Below are 22,681 nucleotides of genomic sequence, written 5' to 3'. Positions count from 1 at the left end.
ATACATGCTACACATGTTACACACACACCATGCTACCCCCATATACATGCTACACATGTTACACACACACCATGCTACCCCCATATACATGCTACACATGTTACACACACACACACACACACACACACACACACACCATGCTACCCACATATACATGCTACACATGTTACACACACACACACACACACACACACACACACACACACACACACACCATGCTACCCCCATATACATGCTACACATGTTACACATACACACACACAAACACACACCATGCTACCCCCATATACATGCTACACATGTTACACACACACACCATGCTACTCCCATATACGACACATGTTACACATACACACACCATGCTACCCACATATACATGCTACACATGTTACACACACACACACCATGCTACTCCCATATACGACACATGTTACACATACACACACCATGCTACCCCCATATGCGACACATGTTACACATACACACACCATGCTACCCCCATATACATGCTACACATGTTACACACACACCATGCTACCCCCATATACATGCTACACATGTTACACACACACACACACACACACACACACACACACACACACACACACCATGCTACCCCCATATACATGCTACACATGTTACACATACACACACACAAACACACACCATGCTACCCCCATATACATGCTACACATGTTACACACACACCATGCTACCCCCATATACATGCTACACATGTTACACACACACACACACACACACACACACACACACACACACACACACACACCATGCTACCCACATATACATGCTACACATGTTACACACACACACACACACACACACACACACACACACACACACACCATGCTACCCCCATATACATGCTACACATGTTACACATACACACACACAAACACACACCATGCTACCCCCATATACATGCTACACATGTTACACACACACACCATGCTACTCCCATATACGACACATGTTACACATACACACACCATGCTACCCACATATACATGCTACACATGTTACACACACACACACCATGCTACTCCCATATACGACACATGTTACACATACACACACCATGCTACCCCCATATACGACACATGTTACACACACACACACCATGCTACCCCCATATACGACACATGTTACACATACACACACCATGCTACTCCCATATACGACACATGTTACACATACACACACCATGCTACCCCCATATACGACACATGTTACACATACACACACCATGCTACCCCCATATACGACACATGTTACACGTACACACACCATGCTACTCCCATATACGACACATGTTACACATACACACACCATGCTACTCCCATATACGACACATGTTACACATACACACACCATGCTACTCCCATATACAACACATGTTACACATACACACACCATGCTACCCCTATATACGACATATGTTACACATACACACACCATGCTACCCCCATATACGACACATGTTACACATACACACACCATGCTACCCACATATACATGCTACACATGTTACACACACACACCATGCTACCCCCATATACAACACATGTTACACATACACACACCATGGTACTCCCATATACAACACATGTTACACATACACACACCATGCTACCCACATATACATGCTACACATGTTACACACACACACACTGCACGGCAGGTTTCACAAAAAAATACATGTCAATACAGCTGCATATAATGCGCATTTTACAAATAGACTGCTTGTTATACACTCACTGCGTATTGAGAACACACATTCATGCACACACTGCATGCGACACACACACATTGCATGTTAGACACCCAGACACAATGCATGTTACACACACATACATAATACATGTTACACACACATTACATGTTATGCACACACTGTATCTGACACACAGACACTATGTATTACACGGACTGCATGTTACACAAATGCTGCATATTATATACACAAACACACTGCATATTACATGCGCGCGCACACACAGTACTGAGGATGTAAAAGGTTCTCTCCTCCCCTTTATCTCCTTCAGGACTGATGTCACCAGGACTTTCTACACTTCTGACCTTGGAAACTGCACTGATAATATGGGACAGACATTATCAGTGCAGTTTTGGGGCTAGCGGTCCGGGGCAGTTTCTGGGCTAGCGGTCCGGGGCAGTTTCTGGGCTAGCGGTCCGGGGCAGTTTCTGGGCTAGCGGTCCGGGGCCGTTTCTGGGCTAGCGGTCCGGGGCAGTTTCTGGGCTAGCGGTCCGGGGCAGTTTCTGGGCTAGCGGTCCGGGGCAGTTTCTGGGCTAGCGGTCCGGGGCAGTTTTGGGGCTACCGGTCCGGGGCAGTGTCTGGACTAGCGGTCGGGGCAGTTTCTGGGCTAGCGGTCGGGGCAGTGTCGGGGCAGTGTCTGGGCTAGCGGTCCGGGGCAGTGTCTGGGCTAGCGGTCCGGGGCAGTTTCTGGGCTAGCGGTCCGGGGCAGTTTCTGGGCTAGCGGTCCGGGGCAGTTTCTGGGCTAGCGGTCCGGGGCAGTTTCTGGGCTAGCGGTCCGGGGCAGTTTCTGGGCTAGCCGTCCGGGGCAGTTTTGGGGCTACCGGTCCGGGGCAGTTTCTGGGCTAGCGGTCGGGGCAGTTTCTGGGCTAGCGGTCGGGGCAGTGTCTGGGCTAGTGGTCCGGGGCAGTTTCTGGGCTAGCGGTCCGGGGCAGTTTCTGGGCTAGCGGTTGGCGCAGTTTCTGGGCTAGCGGTCCGGGGCAGTTTCTGGGCTAGCGGTCCGGGGCAGTTTCTGGGCTAGCGGTCCGGGGCAGTTTCTGGGCTAGCGGTCCGGGGCAGTTGCCTTATTTTTCCCCTCCTAAAGTCAGCCCTGATGTGAGCTGGCACACAGGACTGAAGGAGATAAGACTAGCACCTGTCCGCCATCCTGTACATATACCAAAAATGTTGGAGGTGGCAATACACATTTAAAGGGGGTCAGCCTGAAAGCAAGGTCCGACACTGTGTGGATCTAGAAGTTGATGTGTCTGCCGTATCACATAAATGAGCTATTTCTGGTCTTTTTTTAGGACGGGGCTGGCTCTGCATGGTTTCTCATCTCTCCATTAAAATAAATTGGATTCGGGGATCCCTATGAGAGTTCTCAGAAATTCCGAGTCTGCAGTAAATATTACTTTGGTGTGGAGTAATAAAATGTCCCAAAGAATTAGAAGCAAAATTTTATGCAAAAAAAAAAAAAAAGCCATGAAATATATATCTGGCCCAAATCTATAGTTTTAGCTACTCGCTAGTGTCAACCATGCTTTACACTGCAGTCTCTTTTTCTCCCGATGCTTCTGTACAGTCCGCTTACCACTTAGATTTTTTCGGATCGTGTCATGATGGGATCCATCAGAAGGGAAGTAGAGAAGAATGAGTTTATATGATCTCTTTAGCCCCTTCATTAGTTTTATTTACTGGGACTCTCTGTAGCCTGCAGTGAAATTGTTCTGCTTAGTTGGAGAAGCTTTTTTTTTTTTTTTCGTGTAAACTGTCGTTCCGCTGCAGCCGAGTGGCACAGACCGCAAACTAAAAAAAAAATAAGAAAAAATATTTGCTATTCTGTGGACCGTGCGGGGAAGCATATGCGCTAACTTTATCCAGTGCCAAGATTTTGTGACATATATACGCATAATTATGCCGGACGCTATCACAGTACGGGGATTCCGGTAGAGAGATTATCTTGCAGAAAAGCTTTACTTGCCGCCTTTACAAATATGAATTATTGTCTTTCGGAATACAGATTCCTAAATAAAGGCGTAATTGCCTTGAAATATCCAATATGCTCTACAGAATCAGCGGCTCTTGGGGCCAGACGAGACCGTACAGTACACGGATGGCCTTTCATTTCATAACAGGTTAAAGGAAGCAGGTTTTTGACCCCTAATTTGAGAGCAGCGCGATGTAGGGGCAGAGACCGTGATTCCAGTGATGTATCACTTAACTGGGCAGCTAAGTGTAGTTTTGGTAAAATCACAGTTTTATCAGCAGGAGATTATCACTACAAGACAAGTAGATCAAATGCCCTGTAGTCCAACCACGCCCCCACCACTGATTGGCAGATTGTACATAGGAAGCTGCCAATCGGCGGTGTGGGCGGGGTTATACAGAGCTCAGCATTCAGAGAACTGCTGGATCTGCAGCAGATGAAACAGAAATTTTAGCAAAACTGTAGCCAGCAGCCCAGTAAGTGATACATCGCTGGAATCGGGATCTCTGCTTCTACATCATGCTGCTGTCAGATGGGACTAGCTGATAGACTGACTTTAAATTTAATAGTCCTTTTCATTGAGGTTGCTGAATGACTTCCTGCTCTCTACTTTTTCACTTGGGAGCCGGCCCGTGGTTTCTGTCCTTATTAGATTGAACGATACCTATTGTGATGTTTTTCGTTGCCTCCATAGTGGAGATAACTGTCAGGGCTAATACTCTCCCAATTCCTCCATGCGCAGTGCGTGCTCAGTTCATCTGAGCATGCATACGTTTTCTATCTGGAGACACTTCTGATAGCAGTTTCTCTCAAGGGGGAAAATTGAAATTCAGTGTGTCAGATGTCGTCTGTCGGAGAATAATCGTCAGGCCCCCATTCACATTAGGTGGTTGTTCTGAAATCGGACGACTCCTCTCTAATGGATGGGGGGGGAGTTTGAGCCCTGCAGCTCTCAGTTTCTATGCGTCCGGTTCCTCCATTGGTAAATAGGAGCTTATATGTTGATTTATTAATGCACTGCTATAAAAGAACTTTCCTATTGTGAGCACATAGCAATAATAACATATATGGAACCTCAGATTAAACACGATTCATAATGATGTTAATTCTTTATTTTTATTTTTTTTTACAATAATCTTATTTTTTTTATTCTTTGTTTAGACTCAGATGGGAATCCTAAGGATCGGGAACTGGTTCAGATGTTTCTCATGATGCATCCTTGGTACATCCCATCCGGGGATCTTGCCAAGAAGCTCTTTGCTCTATATCCTTTTAAAAGATTTGATATTTTGCATTCTGATGTAACTTGTTTGTTATTATGGAAACTTTAGAAATTTTCTAGTTGATGCTCCTAGCTTCTGATACAGTTATATGTAAAAGTTTGGGCACCCCTATTAATGTTAACCTTTTTTCTTTATAACAATTTTGTTTTTTGCAACAGCTATTTCAGTTTCATACATCTAATAACTGATGGACTCCGTTATATTTCTAGATTCAAATGAGGTTTATTGTACTAACAGAAAATGTGCAATCTGCATTTAAACAAAATTTGACCGGTGCAAAAGTATGGGCACCCTTATCATTTTCTTGATTTGAACACTCCTAACTACTTTTTACTGACTTCCTGAAGCACTAAATTGGTTTTGTAACCTCACTGAGCTTTGAACTTCATAGCCAGGTGTATCAAATCATGAGGAAAGGTATTTAAGGTGGCCACTTGCAAGTAGTTCTCCTATTTGATTCTCCTATGAAGAGTGGCATCATGGGCTCCTCAAAACAACTCTCAAATGATCTGAAAACAAAGATTATTCAACATAGCTTTTCAGGGGAAGGATACAAAAAGTTGTCTCAGAGATTTAACCTGTCAGTTTCCACTGTGAGGAACATAGTAAGGAAATGGAAGAACACAGGTACAGTTCTTGTTAAGCCCAGAAGTGGCAGGCCAAGAAAAATATCAGAAAGGCAGAGAAGAAGAATGGTGAGAACAGTCAAGGACAATCCACAGACCACCTCCAAAGACCTGCAGCATCATCTTGCTGCAGATGGTGTCACTGTGCATCGGTCAACAATACAGCGCACTTTGCACAAGGAGAAGCTGTATGGGAGAGTGATGCGACAGAAGCCGTTTCTGCAAGCACGCCACAAACAGAGTCGCCTGAGGTATGCAAAAGCACATTTGGACAAGCCAGATACATTTTGGAAGAAGGTCCTGTGGACTGATGAAACAAAGATTGAGTTGTTTGGTCATACAAAAAGGCGTTATGCATGGAGGCTAAAAAAACACAGCATTCCAAGAAAAACACTTGCTACCCACAGTAAAATTTGGTGGAGGTTCCATCATGCTTTGGGGCTGTGTGGCCAATGCTGGCACCGGGAATCTTGTTAAAGTTGAGGGTCGCATGGATTCAACTCAGTACTGTTATGCTGGAGAACTGAGGGGAACCGGAAGTGAACCCGCAGGACCGCGACGACGAACCTCCTCGAGGCGAGCTGGCCAAGTGGACCACCCCCTATACAGGGAGCGTCTGGGACAAGCCTCGGAGAGACTATCGCCGCGGAAGCTGGTACCCGGGGACACAGTAGGGAGAGAACAGGGATAGCCACAAGGTTAGGTTAGGCAGGTACGGATCCAGGCAGACAGAGGTAGGCCCTGCGGCGGGAGCTGGAGACCGGTGACGAAGCAGACACTAGGGAAACAAAACAGAAGGAGCAATCACAAGGGGAGACTGGGCACAGAGGAAACAGGACAAGGCGCTAGGCAGGAGAAGTGCAGAGCAGAGGGGACCTGAATAAGCCGTGCTAGGCACAATGGATAGTCAGGCACCGAGCAGGAGGCGGAACTGCTAGATATAGGGCGGCAAGCAGCGCTTCCGGGTCAGGAGGGGACAGGGGGTGGAGCAGTGAAAGCAGGATTAGTGGCGCGCAGTGCGCAGGCGCACCCGGCGGGCACGAAAGGCCGGCAGCGGCGGCGGAGGAGAGGATGCAGGAGGATGCGCGCGCCTACCGGGAGCGCGCCGGGAGAGGAGAGCGCGCCGGCGCTCGTGAGGCGGAGCAGAGGACGCGGCCACGAGCGGCACAGGAGGAGCAGCGGGGAGCGTGGCAGCAGGTGATGTAACAGTACCCCCCTCTTTACGCCCCCTCTTCTTGAGACTGGCAAGGAACCTGGCAAGAATGCGGGGAGCCTGGATGTTTTGCCGGGGTTCCCAAGACCTCTCCTCGGGACCAAAACCTTTCCAATCAACTAAGAAGAGGGTCTTCCCTCTGGATCTCTTTACGGCCAGGATGTCCTGGACCTCAAAGACATCCTGGCCAGAGACTGGCTGGGGAGAATGACCAACAGAGGCATGAAACTGGTTAAAAATGACAGGTTTCAGGAGGGACACGTGAAAAGAATTGGGGATTCGCAGTGAGGCGGGAAGTTTTAGTTTGTAGGCAACGTTATTAATGCGAGCCATGACCTCAAAAGGCCCGATATACCGAGGGCCTAGCTTATATGAGGGGACCTTGAGGCGAACAAACTTGGAGGACAGCCACACTTTATCTCCGGGATGGTACAACGGAGAATCCAGACGCCTTTTGTCTGCGTGTCTCTTCATTCTATCCTGCGCTAACTCGAGTGCAGACTTGGTTTCCTGCCAGACCCTGGAGAACTTCTCGGTCAGAAGATCGGCTGCCGGCACACCCGAGACAGGGGGTACCGGCAGAGGTACACTGGGATGTTGCCCGTAGACGATGAAGAAAGGAGACTTAGACGTAGACTCGTTGATGTGGTTGTTGTAGGCAAATTCGGCCCACGGAAGCAGGTGGGACCAGTCGTTGTGGTGGGCGTTGGAGAAGTGGCGAAGATAGTTTATCAAAATCTGGTTCGTGCGCTCAGCCTGACCATTAGTTTGAGGATGGTAGGCCGAGGAGAAGTCCAAAGTGACATCCATGCGTTTACACAGGGCTCGCCAGAAGTGTGAAGTGAACTGAACTCCTCTATCCGAAACGATATGCTGAGGAAAACCGTGAATCCGGAAGACATGGGAAATGAAGATTCTCGCCAGTTCAGGAGCGGAGGGCAACCCAGGCAGGGAGATGAAATGTGCCATTTTGGAGAATCGATCCACAACCACGAGGATGACCGTGTGACCCGAAGACCGAGGTAGATCGGTAATAAAATCCAACGCGATGTGCTGCCAGGGAGCCGAAGGAACCGGGAGCGGGTGAAGAAGACCAGCGGGTAAGTGTCGGGGAACTTTATTCCTGGCACAAGACGGACAAGAAGCGACAAAACTTCGGGTATCTTGAGCAAGAGAGGGCCACCAGTAATAACGAGAGACGAAGGCGAGGGTTTTCTTGAGACCACCGTGGCCAGCTAGTTTGGAGGTATGACCCCACTGTAAGACTCGCCTCCTATTGTTCTCTTGAACAAACGTCTTACCCGGCGGCAATGAAGTTAGGTTTACAGGAGCAACCACCATGACCTTGCTAGGATCCACGATGTGCGAAGGCTCTTCGTCACAGTCGGTAACCAAAAAGGACCTGGATAGGGCATCTGCCTTGAGGTTCTTATCGCCGGGGCGAAAATGGAGTTCGAAATCGAACCGAGCGAAGAACAGAGACCACCTGGCTTGACGGGGATTGAGTCTTTGCGCAGTCCGGATGTACGCCAGGTTCTTGTGGTCAGTGTAGATCCTGACGGGGTGGACCGCTCCCTCGAGGAGGTACCGCCATTCCTCCAAGGCCAACTTGATGGCGAGCAGTTCTCTATCGCCAATGGTATAGTTTCTCTCCGGGGTGGAGAAGGACTTAGAAAAGAAGCCACAGGTGACCAATCGACCAGAGGGTGCCGTCTGGGAGAGAACTGCACCGGCTCCGATGGCAGAGGCATCTACTTCCAGAGTGAAGGGTTTGTTGACCTCTGGGCGATGGAGTACGGGAGCCGTTGCAAAAGCTTGTTTCAGGGAGCGGAATGCGTCTTCGGCCTCAGGAGACCAGAAGTGGGGGTTAGCCCCCCTAACGGATCAGAGCGGAGATAGGGCTGGTCAGGGAGGAAAAGTGTGGAATAAACTGCCGGTAGTAATTGGCGAACCCCAGGAATCGTTGGATGGCCTTCACTCCCTGGGGACGCGGCCAGTTTAGTACGGCCGACAATTTTCCCGGATCCATCCGTAGACCGGTACTAGAAATGATGTAGCCCAAAAACGGTAGAGAAGACTGTTCAAAGGCGCATTTTTCAAGTTTGGCATAGAGACGATGCTCTCTTAGGCGCGACAAGACTTGACGGACGTCCTTTCTGTGAGAAGACAGGTCCGAGGAAAATACCAGAATATCATCCAGGTACACCACCACACAAGAATAGAGAAGGTCCCGGAAGACATCATTGACGAATTCTTGAAACACGGCGGGTGCATTGCATAAACCAAAGGGCATAACCAGATATTCATAGTGACCATCGCGGGTGTTGAAAGCCGTTTTCCACTCATCTCCGGAACGGATGCGGATTAGGTTGTAGGCTCCCCGCAAATCCAATTTGGTAAAGATTTGCGCCCCTCGGAGACGATCAAACAGTTCCGGGATGAGAGGAAGCGGATATTTGTTTTTAATTGTAATATCGTTGAGTCCCCGATAGTCAATACAGGGACGCAGGGTTCCGTCCTTCTTCTTGACGAAGAAAAAACCCGCACCCGCGGGCGAGGAAGACGGGCGAATGAAGCCTTTGGCCAAGTTTTCTTGAACATATTCGGACATGGCTTGGGTCTCTGATGGTGACAGCGGATAAATCCGACCTCGGGGAGGAGTAGAGTCGGGAACGAGATCGATGGGACAGTCGTAGGAACGGTGAGGGGGCAGGGCCTCTGCCTCTTTCTTACTGAAGACATCCGCATAGGCCCAATAGGCCGAAGGTAAATCTGGAGATACCGAAGTTGGCCGAGAGGAGTCTCTTGGCTGGACGGAAAGCAAACACCCTCTGTGACAGAACTGTCCCCACCGTACGACGTCACCAGACCGCCAGTCCAAGGTTGGCTCGTGTTTTCTTAGCCAAGGAAGACCCAACAGGATAGTGTGTGATAGGGTCGGCAGCACATAGAAGGCAATCCTCTCCAGATGCAAGGCGCCGATCTGAAGGTCCAATTCTTCGGTGACCTGTGTAACGGACACCCGCAGGGGTTGGCCGTCAACCGATGCAATCTGCCGAGGAGTCTCCAGGGATCTGACCGGAATACGAAGCCTCCTGACTGCCTCAAGCTGAATGAAATTTCCAGCCGCACCTGAATCTATGTAAGCCCACTCGGAGAAACGCTTGGAACCAAGGTGCAAGAGAACAGAAAGAGTCAAGGGTAGAGAGGAGTCGTTGGTACCTAGGGAGGCCTCTCTTACCTGTCCTAGGCGGAGGCGTTTCCCGGACGCACAGGGCAGGAACGCAAGAAGTGTGATGCACTCCCACAATACAGGCAAAGACCCTGAGTGAACCTCTCCTGGTGGCGTTGCTCCACTGGCTTGAGGCGATCTATTTGCATAGGCTCAGGTGCGGGGGATGCCGACGCCAGGGCAGGGCGTGAGCGAGGTGGGCTGCGGGCAGCGGTTGGAACACGAGGAAACCTCCTATCCCTGGCGGCCTCTCGAGAACGCTCCTGGAAGCGCAAGTCGATGCGTATAGCCAGGGAAATTAGATCCTCCAACGAGGTTGGAGTGTCCCGTCCTGCTAATTCATCTTTAATTCGACCTGAGAGGCCCCGCCAAAAAGCTCCTACCAAGGCCTCATTGTTCCATCCAACCTCGGAGGCCAGGGTACGGAAGCGAATGGCGTATTGACCCACGGAGAGCGAGCCCTGTTGCAGGTTAAAAAGTGACTCGGTAGCAGAGGCTACGCGACCCGGCTCGTCGAACACCTTGCGAAAAGAGTCAAGGAAGGTGGAGAGTTGGGAGACCAAGGGGTCATCACGCTCCCAAAGGGGGTTTACCCAGGCTAAAGCCTCACCCTCCAAATGGGACACGACAAAGGCCACCTTGGCTCTGTCGGTGGGGTACTGTAGAGGCAATAGCTCAAAATGGAGCTGACACTGATTCAAAAAACCCCTGCACGACTTAGAATCGCCACTATAACGCGGGGGTTTTGCCAAACGGGGCGGCGGATGGGATACCGCCGCCTGGGCCGGAGTCGAGGCAACAGACTGCAGGGCAAGGAGACGATTATCTATGGAAGCCATATAATTCAATATATGGGCCTGGGTGTCTCGCTGCTGAGCCAGCTCCTGTTGGAGACTGCCCAGCTGGGAGGCGGTCCCAGGATCAGAGGCCTGTAGAGATGACAAGCGGGTCTCCATGGATTTAAGGAAGGACATTATCCTTGCCTGATTCTCCCTTAAGAATAGGAGCTCTTTTTGGGTTGGGGTCGGAGCACCAGCGGGGTCCATGGCCTGACTATACTGTTATGCTGGAGAACTGAGGGGAACCGGAAGTGAACCCGCAGGACCGCGACGACGAACCTCCTCGAGGCGAGCTGGCCAAGTGGACCACCCCCTATACAGGGAGCGTCTGGGACAAGCCTCGGAGAGACTATCGCCGCGGAAGCTGGTACCCGGGGACACAGTAGGGAGAGAACAGGGATAGCCACAAGGTTAGGTTAGGCAGGTACGGATCCAGGCAGACAGAGGTAGGCCCTGCGGCGGGAGCTGGAGACCGGTGACGAAGCAGACACTAGGGAAACAAAACAGAAGGAGCAATCACAAGGGGAGACTGGGCACAGAGGAAACAGGACAAGGCGCTAGGCAGGAGAAGTGCAGAGCAGAGGGGACCTGAATAAGCCGTGCTAGGCACAATGGATAGTCAGGCACCGAGCAGGAGGCGGAACTGCTAGATATAGGGCGTCAAGCAGCGCTTCCGGGTCAGGAGGGGACAGGGGGTGGAGCAGTGAAAGCAGGATTAGTGGCGCGCAGTGCGCAGGCGCACCCGGCGGGCACGAAAGGCCGGCAGCGGCGGCGGAGGAGAGGACGCAGGAGGATGCGCGCGCCTACCGGGAGCGCGCCGGGAGAGGAGAGCGCGCCGGCGCTCGTGAGGCGGAGCAGAGGACGCGGCCACGAGCGGCACAGGAGGAGCAGCGGGGAGCGTGGCAGCAGGTGATGTAACAAGTATCAGCAGATTCTTGACAATAATGTGCAAGAATCAGTGACGAAGTTGAAGTTACGCAGGGGATGGATATTTCAGAAAGACAATGATCCAAAACACCGCTCCAAATCTACTCAGGCATTCATGCAGAGGAACAATTACAATGTTATGGAATGGCCATCCCAGTCCCCAGACCTGAATATCATTGAACATCTGTGGGATGATTTGAAGCGGGCTGTCCATGCTTGGCGACCATCAACTGAACTGGAATTGTTTTGTAAACAGGAATGGTCACAAATACCTTCATCCAGGATCCAGGAACTCCTTAATAGCTACAGGAGCGACTAGAGGCTGTTATTTTTGCAAAAGGAGGATCTACGAAATATTAATGTCACTTTTATGTTGAGGTGCCCATACTTTTGCATCGGTCAAATTTTGTTTAAATGCAGATTGCACATTTTCTGTTAGTACAATACACCTAATTTGAATCCAGAAATATAACTGAGTCCATCAGTTATTAGATGTATGAAACTGAAATAGCTGTTGCAAAAACCAAAATTGTTATAAAGAAAAAAGGTTAACATTAATAGGGGTGCCCAAACTTTAGCATATGACTGTATCTGGATACATTCGTTATTATTTGAGACTTTGGAGCCATTTTTTTTTTTTTTAATTTTCTTCCTCCTCTTTGGCCGACAACTGACAATTTTACCATCTTGATTTAAGAACACCTGACTCTTATAGATACTATAGAAGTTTGTCTGCCAAAGACAGGAAGAGTTATAGTGATACCACTCGTTTGTAGACTCAATTGGAAGGTTGTCAGGAGGGTTGATCTCTTTCAATAGCTTGGGAAGATAAAAAAAGTCATAAAACGCATCAGTTGCATAACCATGGCATTGGTTTTTACTTGGATCTATAAGGTTCATGTTATGTGTCAATTACAAGAATGGAAGAAAAAAAGTTTTTGCATTCTGTCCGTTTTCTTCCATTAAAAAAAATGGAAATGTAGCCTGATTGACAGCTCCTCAGTGTCCCTCTTCGGCGCTGAGATCTCACACTGCTCCGTTCAAGCTGCAAATGTCAGTCAGGGTGGGTGAACGAAGACTGAAAACGCTTGGACTCATTAGCTATTTTATTGGGTCTGTTTGGGTTGTGTTGTGTCAATTTTTAGAATGGAAGAAAAAGTGCCCTTTTTCTTCCATTCAGAAAATGGAAATGTACCAGACCCAATAATAATCAATGGGACCCTGTGTTAGAAAGACAAAAGGTACATAAATGTAGTAACATATAGCACAGAATTGTAGTAAACCAAGGTTATGAAAGTTTAACTCAGTCTTCACCCATCTAACCTATCCTAGCCTGATTGACAGCTCCTCAGTGTCCCTCTTCCCTGCTGAGATCTTACACTGCTCAGTGCAAGTTGCAGCTGTCAGCCAGGGTGGCTGGACGAAGACTTAAAACACTTGGACTCATTAGCTATTTTATTCTAGAGATACAGTCTGAAAAAGCTCATTTTGTATGAGTACTATATTTTCAAAGTACGTACACCATCCTCATCAGGTCTAAGAGAGCTATGTAATAATGTATGCAGTTTGAATGAAATAGTGGTACTTAGTCTGACTGCTGTACCATGTATGGCCATCTTTTAATAATAATAATAATAATAATAATAATAATTAATAATAATAGTATAAAAAACTTTTTTTTCCCCATTCTGGAAACCCCTGCCTTTTGGTTGCAGTTTTGCCTTAAAAAAAATAAATAAAAAAATGAACTCTACCCATCCTCCCCGAGTCCAGTGCTATGTATCCTCCGCTGCTCCTGGTGTCTGTTATTGCCTGCAGCATTGACGTCATGTTGACAGCACTTTACTCATCCTCCCCAGGTCCAGTGCTAAGTCTCCTCTGCTCCTTCTGATGTCTGTTATTGTCTGCAGCATTGACGTCACGTTGACAGCACTTTACTCAACCTTCCCAGGTCCAGTGCAAGGTCTCCTCCACTGCTCCTGGTGTCCGCAATTGTCTGCAGCATTGACGAGACGTTGACAGCACTTTACTCCTCCTCCCCAGGTCCAGTGCTAAGTCTTCCCCTCTTCTCCTGGTGTCCGTTATTGTCTGCGGCATTGACGTCACGTTCGCAGCGCAGCAGCCAATATCTGAGCTCAGAGGTTGTACTCGAATTGACTGCCCTGAGCAGCTGTTGTCAATAATTGGCTGCAGCATTGTTGACTGATGTCATGGACCTGGGGAGGGTGAGTAAAGGACATTATTTGTGTATATATAGAAATTGAAGCTGGGGAAAAAAAGAAGATGACTTTGTGTCACATTTAGCAGAGGAAAGCGAGTGACAGATGGCTCATTGAGATGTGTGTCAGTTTAACCTCAGAGGGATGAAAGGGGGGAAGTATCCTGTTCTGACTCCCCCATTGTCGGTGCAGTCCCCGGATCTGTCATCTTATTATTTTTGCAACTTGTATATTTATTCATATATTTCATATTTTCTATATATATATATCCTCTGGCAAAAAGGCGCTTAATCAGGTTGCTGGAGAATTAATATGTGCAGTATTAGAAGTGTTAGATTTCGCACATTTCTCCTTTTCATGCGAGTTCTCCCCCAAAGTGAAAAATACATTTTCCTTGACCATTTTCTACTTCCGAGGCTGGCGATAATGCAGAACGGGAACGCATCTGTCACCTTGTCAGGTAGCCGCACATTCCACCGCTATTAGCATTAATGAAATCGTTGTGGTGTATCCTCGGCCGGTCGCTTAACGCGGGGTTCTTTCTCTTGTATCACCCGCAGGTTCTGGATAGCGGAGTACCCGGCCGAGTTTGACTTAAATCCAGAATTGGGGGAGCAGATTCGGGATCTGAAGAGAGCCCTGGAAAACAAAGGGAACCGGCGCGAGAGCAGTCTGATAGACATTGAGAGTGTGTATGTAATGGTCGTCCTGAGATCACGATCACGCTTGTGTTGGCCACGACAATGTATATAAGGGGTTCCGCAGGGGCGGACATATCATTGGTGTAACCGGGGGCCCAAGAGGTAAGGGGGGCACTACCGGCTCCAGAGTAGGTGGAATTGGGCATTATGATGAGCTATTGGGCTGTAAAGGGCCCATACTGTTCTTGCACAGGGGCCTTTTTCCGTATTTGTCCGCCACTGGCTTCTTGTGTCGTGTCGCAACGCAAGACCTTCTGACAAAGTGGAAAGGTCCTTCATGCTGCCTGCCGGGGAACTGACTGGGCTTTAGAGTAAGGAAATGAACTCCTCTTGGGAAAGCTAATTTGCTGCCATTAAAATGGAAGAGCTTTTTAAAGGGATTGTACCAAATTTCAACGTTATCCCCGATCCTGATCGCTGGGGGATCAACATTTAAAAAAAAAAAAAAAAAAATACATGTAATATAAAAACCTTTATTTAAAGGGGTTGTCCAGACATGGAGTACCAGCCTGTGACTGCAGACTTGTGAATCCTCACATCACAAGCGTAACGCACTCTGAGGATTCTCCCGTGCCGCAGTCAGGAGTGGGTGATCATGTGATCACAAGTATGTGATTTGCACACATTCCAACTAGACTTGTCTGGCCTCTCTCAATACACTTGCATTGAGTAAGTGTGAGTCTGCACACGTCTAGTTGGCATGTGACCACTTGTATGCAGATCCTGCTCCTGAGCAGTGTGCGCGATGTGAGGACTCACAAGTCTGCAGTCATATAGAGTGACTGCAGACTTGTTGCCTGTTTAAACAGTAGATCATTTTCTGATGATAGTTTCCCTTTAATTGCAAAGATTGAGGATCACTTTTTAAGGTTATGTTCACACAATGCGATTCTACTCTGTTTTTTTTTCTGCAATTTTCTAGAAATTGTGGTGATAAGCAAATTTTTGAAAATCGCAGCAAAATCGATGCGTTTTTACTACAGTTTTGGAAAATCACTGCAATTAAAGGGAGCGTTATCGCTCTGTGTGAACAGACCATATGTGTATTTTTATAAACTCCTTCCCATATGTAATGGGATCTGTCAGGGTTCCCTGTATTTTCAGCTAGAAAAGGAATACAGCCTAACATGTCGGGAAGAACAAAGCCTAAAAACAAGTGAAACGCCCCAATATAGTGTAACACCCATTGATGATGTTTTAGTAGCTAGAAATTAAATATTGGTAAAATCTGAAGCAGAGAATAGGGGACCAGGTCTCTTTTATTTTACAATAGTGTATGTTAGACCTTGTTCACATAAGTCTAGGTTCTTCAGAATTTTTGGTCAACGGGTGATCATGAGAATTTCGGAACTTCATGAGAATTCTGGGAAACTGAGGGGAACGGACAGGATACAAAGTGTTGTGGTGCTTTTCTAAGACAGCTGTCCATTCTTAAAAAAACCCCCTGATGTTCCTCTCGGGAACCGTCTCAGTCGTCTTTAGAAGCTGCCGGCCTTTGAACTGATGGAAAGGTCTTCTTTATATAGAAGCTTCTATTCCTAGAAGCAGCCAGAAGAGTGGGCGAGTCACAGACCATGTCCTGTAAGGAACAACAGCTAAACCTTCAGTTTGGCAAGTGGGTAACTTGGTACATGCCTCTGGTGGTCGGGATGTCATCACTAACGGTCCTGTGGTGGCCTTTGGAGCTCCAGAGCTGGAGCAGGAAGCCGATTCTCAGGGTGTAAATTACTTCTTTTCTTCTTTTTTATCCCAATGGCTTCCCTGGGTAATATTTTTTTCAAAAATTAAATAAGGTACCTCTAATTTTTACATTGCGGTTACTGGTAATTTTTCTTTTCCTGTGTGCAGTTCTGCAGCATCTCGAAATCTATTTTTGATTTTTTTTTTTTACATCCTGCAAGGCCCCTATTACGTTGTACTCTGTCCTAGGTTTGCGATTAAAAAAACCATCGATGCTGCCATGCAAGAAAATGCCTGTCTTTGATTTTATTAAAAAGTCCAATGTTTTGGTCGGTATGAATATTGTTCCATTTTTATGGATTTTGTGAATGGGGGTTTCCAACTAATAAAATACTATAGCATGATCTGACTTCTATACCTACTCCTGCGAGTTGGGATCTTTTTCGTTGTCTCTGCCCTTTGTAGAGAAATAGCTACAGTATATACATATAGTTCATCAGTCTTACTCGATCTCATGTAGAATTCGGTCATGGGTTTCAGAGGAAAGCGAGAGAAGCGGCACTCACCACCGCCAGTTTCAGTAAAAGTCACTTTATTTCAGTCGCAGGGTTTCAGACAGAGATCAATGCTGTTTCGCATGAGTACATGCTTTTTCTGGATCAGACTGTGAGCCAGAAGAAGCATGTACTCGTGCGAAACAGCTGTTTCTAATTTCATTGATGTCTCTGTCTGCAACCCAGCGACTTAATTAAAGTGCCTTTTATTGACATTGACGGTGGTGAGTGCCGCTTCTTTCGCTTTTCTCTGAAACCCATGATTAAATACATGTTTTAAGCTGAGTGCCACAACATATGGCGATTATAATCTGAATATTTTTTTGCTTGATTCCATCTTTCTTTGAATCGAGTGTGGTAGTAATGCCAGAGTTATTTTTCTTTCTGGTCTCTATGTAGAATTATCCATTTTTAGAGAAATGTCTAGATGATGTAAGGTGTTATGTGAATTAACTCATATTGTTTTATCTTGCAGTCCTTCTTATGGCTGGAAAAGACAAGTTACACAACGAGGGCAAGGAAGCGGCCGAATAAGGAAAACTTCTCTGCTGTTTGATCACTTGGATCCTGCGGAACTGGCAGAACATTTAACGCATCTAGAATTTCACTCGTTTTCCAAGATCTTGGTAAGAAGACTGGCTTTGTTGCATTCCATGTGTGAAAATGAAATAACTTTTCACTCTTCCATTATCGACAGTTGCTATTAAGATGTATAGAGAAATGTATTGCGACACAATCAGCGTTCGGTATTTCCTTTTTTCTTTTAAGTTAAAAACTTACTGGAAACACCACCATTTATCAGTATAAGTGTGACGCTGGTCACATCTTACGACCAAGTCGTGAGTCAGAATAGTCAAGGAGTCCAAGTCCAGACAGAAGCCAGTAGGGTACGTCATAAAGAGAAGTAAGAGACAAAGTCGTAGTCGGATAACGTTCTGAGGTCAGGATACTAGGAGGATAGTGGATCAGAGGAGAAGGGGTTAAACAGACAGCTGGTCAGAACGAGGTTCAAGGTCAGGCAACGAAAGATCTGCAAACAGAACGCAAGGCACAGAGAGACAAACCACACAATAGCTGAATGTATGTCTGGGAGTAACAGCCCAGTTAAGTAGCCTGGCAATCATCTGGGACAATGAACACCTAGAGACAGTCAGCGCCTACCAGCCTCAGATTGGTCAGCTGAGCTGTCAGTAACTGCATCCCAGACACACTGAGAGGTGGAACCGTAACGTATCTTTTCGTGTAGCTTCACTTTATTTTTTTTTTGGTAGTCCTTCCTTATGGTTGTTGAACTTTTTCTCCTGCTAACACTTCTAGCTAATAGGAGGTGGTGTCTTTATTAGGAAACCCCCTTTAGTAAAAAGATGTTCTAAAATGCCGTAGAGTTGGTTTGCCGGAAGCTGAACAATGAGTTTGCCATGACTGTGTGCTGATTTATTCATATACTTATGTGAGATGACAAATAAAAAAAAATCTATTTAATCCAGATGAATTTTCCAGACTACTGTTAATACAATTAGCCCTTTGATCTAGTAGACCGTGAGGAGCATATGACTTTATTCCAGCTCCTGCAGGCCGGAGATCCTAGAATTTTGCATTAGTTCTCAGACATTTTTAATTTGACAGTCAGCACTGACAGACCAAAAGGCAATTCACCTGGGTAAGTGCATTTACATTAGTAATGCCGGTGGGGCTGAAATCACATAATAACCTCATCAACCACCTTTTTTCTTTTTAGAGCTAATTTCCTTTTTTATTACACAAATTAATATGAAAAGAAATGCAGTTGTTCAGTGAAGTAGGAGATGGATGGAGGTGAGGAGGTTATAGCTCGGGCGGCATGGTGTGGTTGGGTGGAGGGTCACACATCACATTGCAGTTTTTGTAAAGTTTCCTGAAGGCTATTTAAACTAATGATGAATGCACAGGAAGCGCAAAACATGGCATATCTATATTTAGGAGCAAGGGGAAGAGGATGGATAAGGCTTTCACTATGCAATTCCTCCATTGTGGCACCACTTATGTCGCCTGGATGTGAATGTTCGTTGCTTTGACAGTAAAATCATAGGAATTTGTTCTTTAAATGAGAATAAAAAAAAAAAATAATGGATGTGTAATATAGTGTGTGTGTGTGTGTGTGTATATATATATATATATATATATATATATATACACTGCTCAAAAAAATAAAGGGAACACTTAAGCAACAGAATATAACTCCAAGTAAATCAAACTTCTGTGAAATCAAACTGTCCACTTAGGAAGCAACACTGATTGACAATCAATTTCACATGCTGCTGTGCAAATGGAATAGACAACGGATGGAAATTATTGGCAATTATCAAGACACACTCAATAAAGGAGTGGTTCTGCAGGTGGGGACCACATCTCAGTAATGACTCCATGAGGATGGTCTGAGTGCCCGACATCCACAGATGGGGGTTGTGCTCACAGCCCAACACCATGCTTCTCTCCAAAGAAATGCCACCCCACACCATTACTGACTCACTGCCAAACCGGACATGCTGAAGGATGTTGCATGCAGCAGATCGCTCTCCACGGCATCTCCAGACTCTGTCAGGTCTGTCACATGTGCTCAGTGTGAACCTGCTTTCATCTGTGAAGAGCACAGGGTGCCAGATAGGGGTTGTGCTCAGACCATCCTCATGGAGTCGGTTTCTAACCGTTTGTGCACACACATGCACATTTGTGGCCTGCTGGAGGTCATTTTGCAGGGCTCTGGCAGTGCTCCTCCTGTTCCTCCTTGCACAAAGGCGGAGGTAGCGGTCCTGCTGCTGGGTTGTTGCCCTCCTACGGCCCCCTCCACGTCTCCTGGTGTACTGGCCTGTTTCCTGGTAGCGCCTCCACCCTCTGGACACTACGCTGACACACAGCAAACCTTTTTGCCACAGTTCGCATTGATGTGCCATCCTGGATGAGCTGCACTACCTGAGCCACTTGTGTGGGTTGTAGAGTCCGTCTCGTGCTACCACGAGTGTGAAAGCAGAACCAACATTCAAAAGTGACCAAAACATCAGCCAGAAAGCATTGGTACTGAGATGTGGTCCCCACATGCAGAACCACTCCTTTATTGAAGGTGTCTTGATAATTGCAAATAATTTCCATCCGTTGTCTATTCCATTTGCACAACAGCATGTGAAATTGGTTGTCAATCAGTGTTGCTTCCTAAGTGGATAGTTTGATTTCACAGAAATTTGATTTACTTGGAGTTATATTCTGTTAAGTGTTCCCTTTATTTTTTTGAGCAGTGTATATATGCAGATTTTATATATATACTAGCTGAAGAGCCCGGGCATAGTAACTAACCCTTTCATTTTCCCATCACACCTCTCATTTTCCCTCACATCTCTCATTTTCCCCCTCATACATGTCATTTTGACCTTGCACCTGTCATTTTTCAACCACTCCACTATTTCTCCCTCACTCCTCACATTTTCCACTCACACCTCTTCATTTTCCCGTCACTCCTTTCATTTTCTTGACATGCTTTCCACCAGTCTTTCACACTACTTTTGGGTGACCTTATGCCACTCCTGGTACAAAAATTTAAGCAGTTGTTCTTTGTTTGATGGCTTATGACTATCCATCTTCCTCTTGTTTACATTCCAGAGGTTTTCAATGGGGTTCAGGTCTGGAGATTGGGCTGGCCATGATGTGGTGGTCCTACATTGATTGACCTAGCTGTGTGGCATGGCGCATTGTCCTGCTGGAAAAAAAAACAGTCCTCAGAGTTGGGGAACATTGCCTGAGCAGAAGGAATCCACTGTTTTTACAGGATAACCTTGTGTGCGGCTTGATTCATACGTCCTTCACAAAGATTAACCTGCCCAATTCCAGCCTTGCTGAAGCATCCCCAGATCATTACCGATCCTCCACCAAATTTCAGTGGGTGCAAGACACTGTGGCTTGTACGCCTCTCCAGGTCTCCATCTAACCATTAGATGACCAGGTGTTGGGCAAAGCTGAACATTCTGAAAATTAGACTCATCAGAGAAGATTACCTTACTCCAGTCCTCTATGGTCCAATCTTTATGGTCTTTGGCAAACATCAGCCTGGCTCTCCTTTGCTTCTCATTGATGAAAGGCTTTTTTCTAGCTTAACATGACTTTAGCCCTGCCTCTAGGAGCCTGTTACACACTGTTCTTGCCGTGCACTTCACCCCAGCTGCCATTTGCCAGTCCTTTTGTAGGTCACTTGATATCATCCTGCGGTTGCTGAGTGACATTTGAATAAGATGACGGTTATCCCGGTCAGTGGAGAGTCGTTTTCGCCCTCTGCCGGTCTGTAGCTTTGTTGTTCCCCAAAGGCTGCTGCTTGACCTTGTTGTAATGGACTGCCGTCTTAGAAATTTCAAGGATGGCGGCAACATGACGCTCACTGTATCCATCTCCTAGTAAAGCCAGAATTTAGCCCTTCTTTTCCTCACTCAAAGGCTTTTCTTTTCAACTCCATTAGCATGGTTAAAAGTTATTTTTTCATTCCTATTACTTTTGGGATATTACTAGCGCTTGTTTTGCCATCCAGCTTGTCCTATTGCAGGAGGATTGTGAGCACCACAGCAGGGTTTTTTATACTTTCCTTCGTTAAATAAGATGTGGTTCAGGTAATTACCTAATCAGAAGCACATTAAGTAGAATGAGGTGTACTCTGGTTGGAATTCAACTGACACTGGAATGGAATGGCTGTCATATATCTATATCTGTATATTTATTGATTTACATATATATATATATATATATATATATATATATAGTGAAGGAAATAATTTGATCCCTTGCTGATTTTGTAAGCTGGCTCACTGACAAACACATGATCGGCCTATAAATTTAAGGGTGGTTTAATTTTAACATTGAGAGATAGAATATCGAATATAAAATCCAGAAAATTACATTGTATAAATTATATAAACTTATTTGCATTTTCCAGTGAGAAATAAGTACTTGATCCCCTACCCACCATTAAGAGTTCTGTATCAATAGCCCCTTACCAGGCTGAGAATACCATCCCAAAGCTGTCTGCTTTAGCTTGGCTGGTTGTCAGAAATGGCGGCGGGGGGACCCAACTCCAGTTTTTAAATTATTTATTTCAATAATTAAAAAAAACAGTGTAGGGACTCCTCTATTCTTGATAACCAGCATTGCTATTACTAACAGCTAAGTGTTTCAGCCCACAGCTGTAAGGTTTGCCTGGCTGGTTATCAATAATATAAAGAAACCCGTGTCGGATTTTTTAATATTTATTTATAACACAGTCATCGGCTGCTGAATATTCCCGTCACCCGCTGCCTGCTCTCACTGTTATTAGTGGCAGCAGGTGTAGGCTGATGGGAGTAATAGTCCCATCAGCGCCCGTCTGCTCTCGCTATTATTGGTTGACTATAACTCTCATAATTCTCCTCTGCTCGTGCTGATCACCGGCAGAGCAGGGAAGAATGATGGGAGCCATCTTCAGCACACGGCGCTGAAGAACAGCGCTTACTGTACCGCTGCTTCTCTGGCACTGGTACGTGTCTCATGACATCCCTGTGTGTCATCCATGTATATATGTGCGGGACATTTTGTGGACCGTGGTGCTGTTAAGAAACTGACATGTCACTGTATTTTGCCCAGGAACACACTGTCCAT

At 46.5% G+C, this 22,681-nt stretch overlaps 1 protein-coding gene across 1 annotated transcript in view; it reads left to right on the top strand.

Annotated features, from left to right (window-relative positions):
• The window catches only part of RASGRP2 (RAS guanyl releasing protein 2), a 169,452-nt gene that overhangs the window by 96,720 nt on the left and 50,051 nt on the right, over window positions 1-22,681 (top strand). The window contains exons 3-6 of the mRNA XM_073578445.1: window positions 4,923-5,025; window positions 14,510-14,560; window positions 14,661-14,792; window positions 17,511-17,661. Of these exons, the coding sequence (XP_073434546.1) occupies window positions 4,923-5,025; window positions 14,510-14,560; window positions 14,661-14,792; window positions 17,511-17,661 (437 nt within the window). The remainder of the gene's footprint in view (window positions 1-4,922; window positions 5,026-14,509; window positions 14,561-14,660; window positions 14,793-17,510; window positions 17,662-22,681) is intronic.

The sequence above is a fragment of the Dendrobates tinctorius genome, unplaced genomic scaffold (genome assembly GCF_039654945.1).
Source record: "Dendrobates tinctorius isolate UK_male_01 unplaced genomic scaffold, ASM3965494v1 ptg000059l, whole genome shotgun sequence".
NCBI classification, from domain to species: Eukaryota; Metazoa; Chordata; class Amphibia; order Anura; family Dendrobatidae; genus Dendrobates; species Dendrobates tinctorius.
Note: the sequence above shows the minus strand (reverse complement) of the source record. Positions and strands in the feature narration are given on the sequence as shown.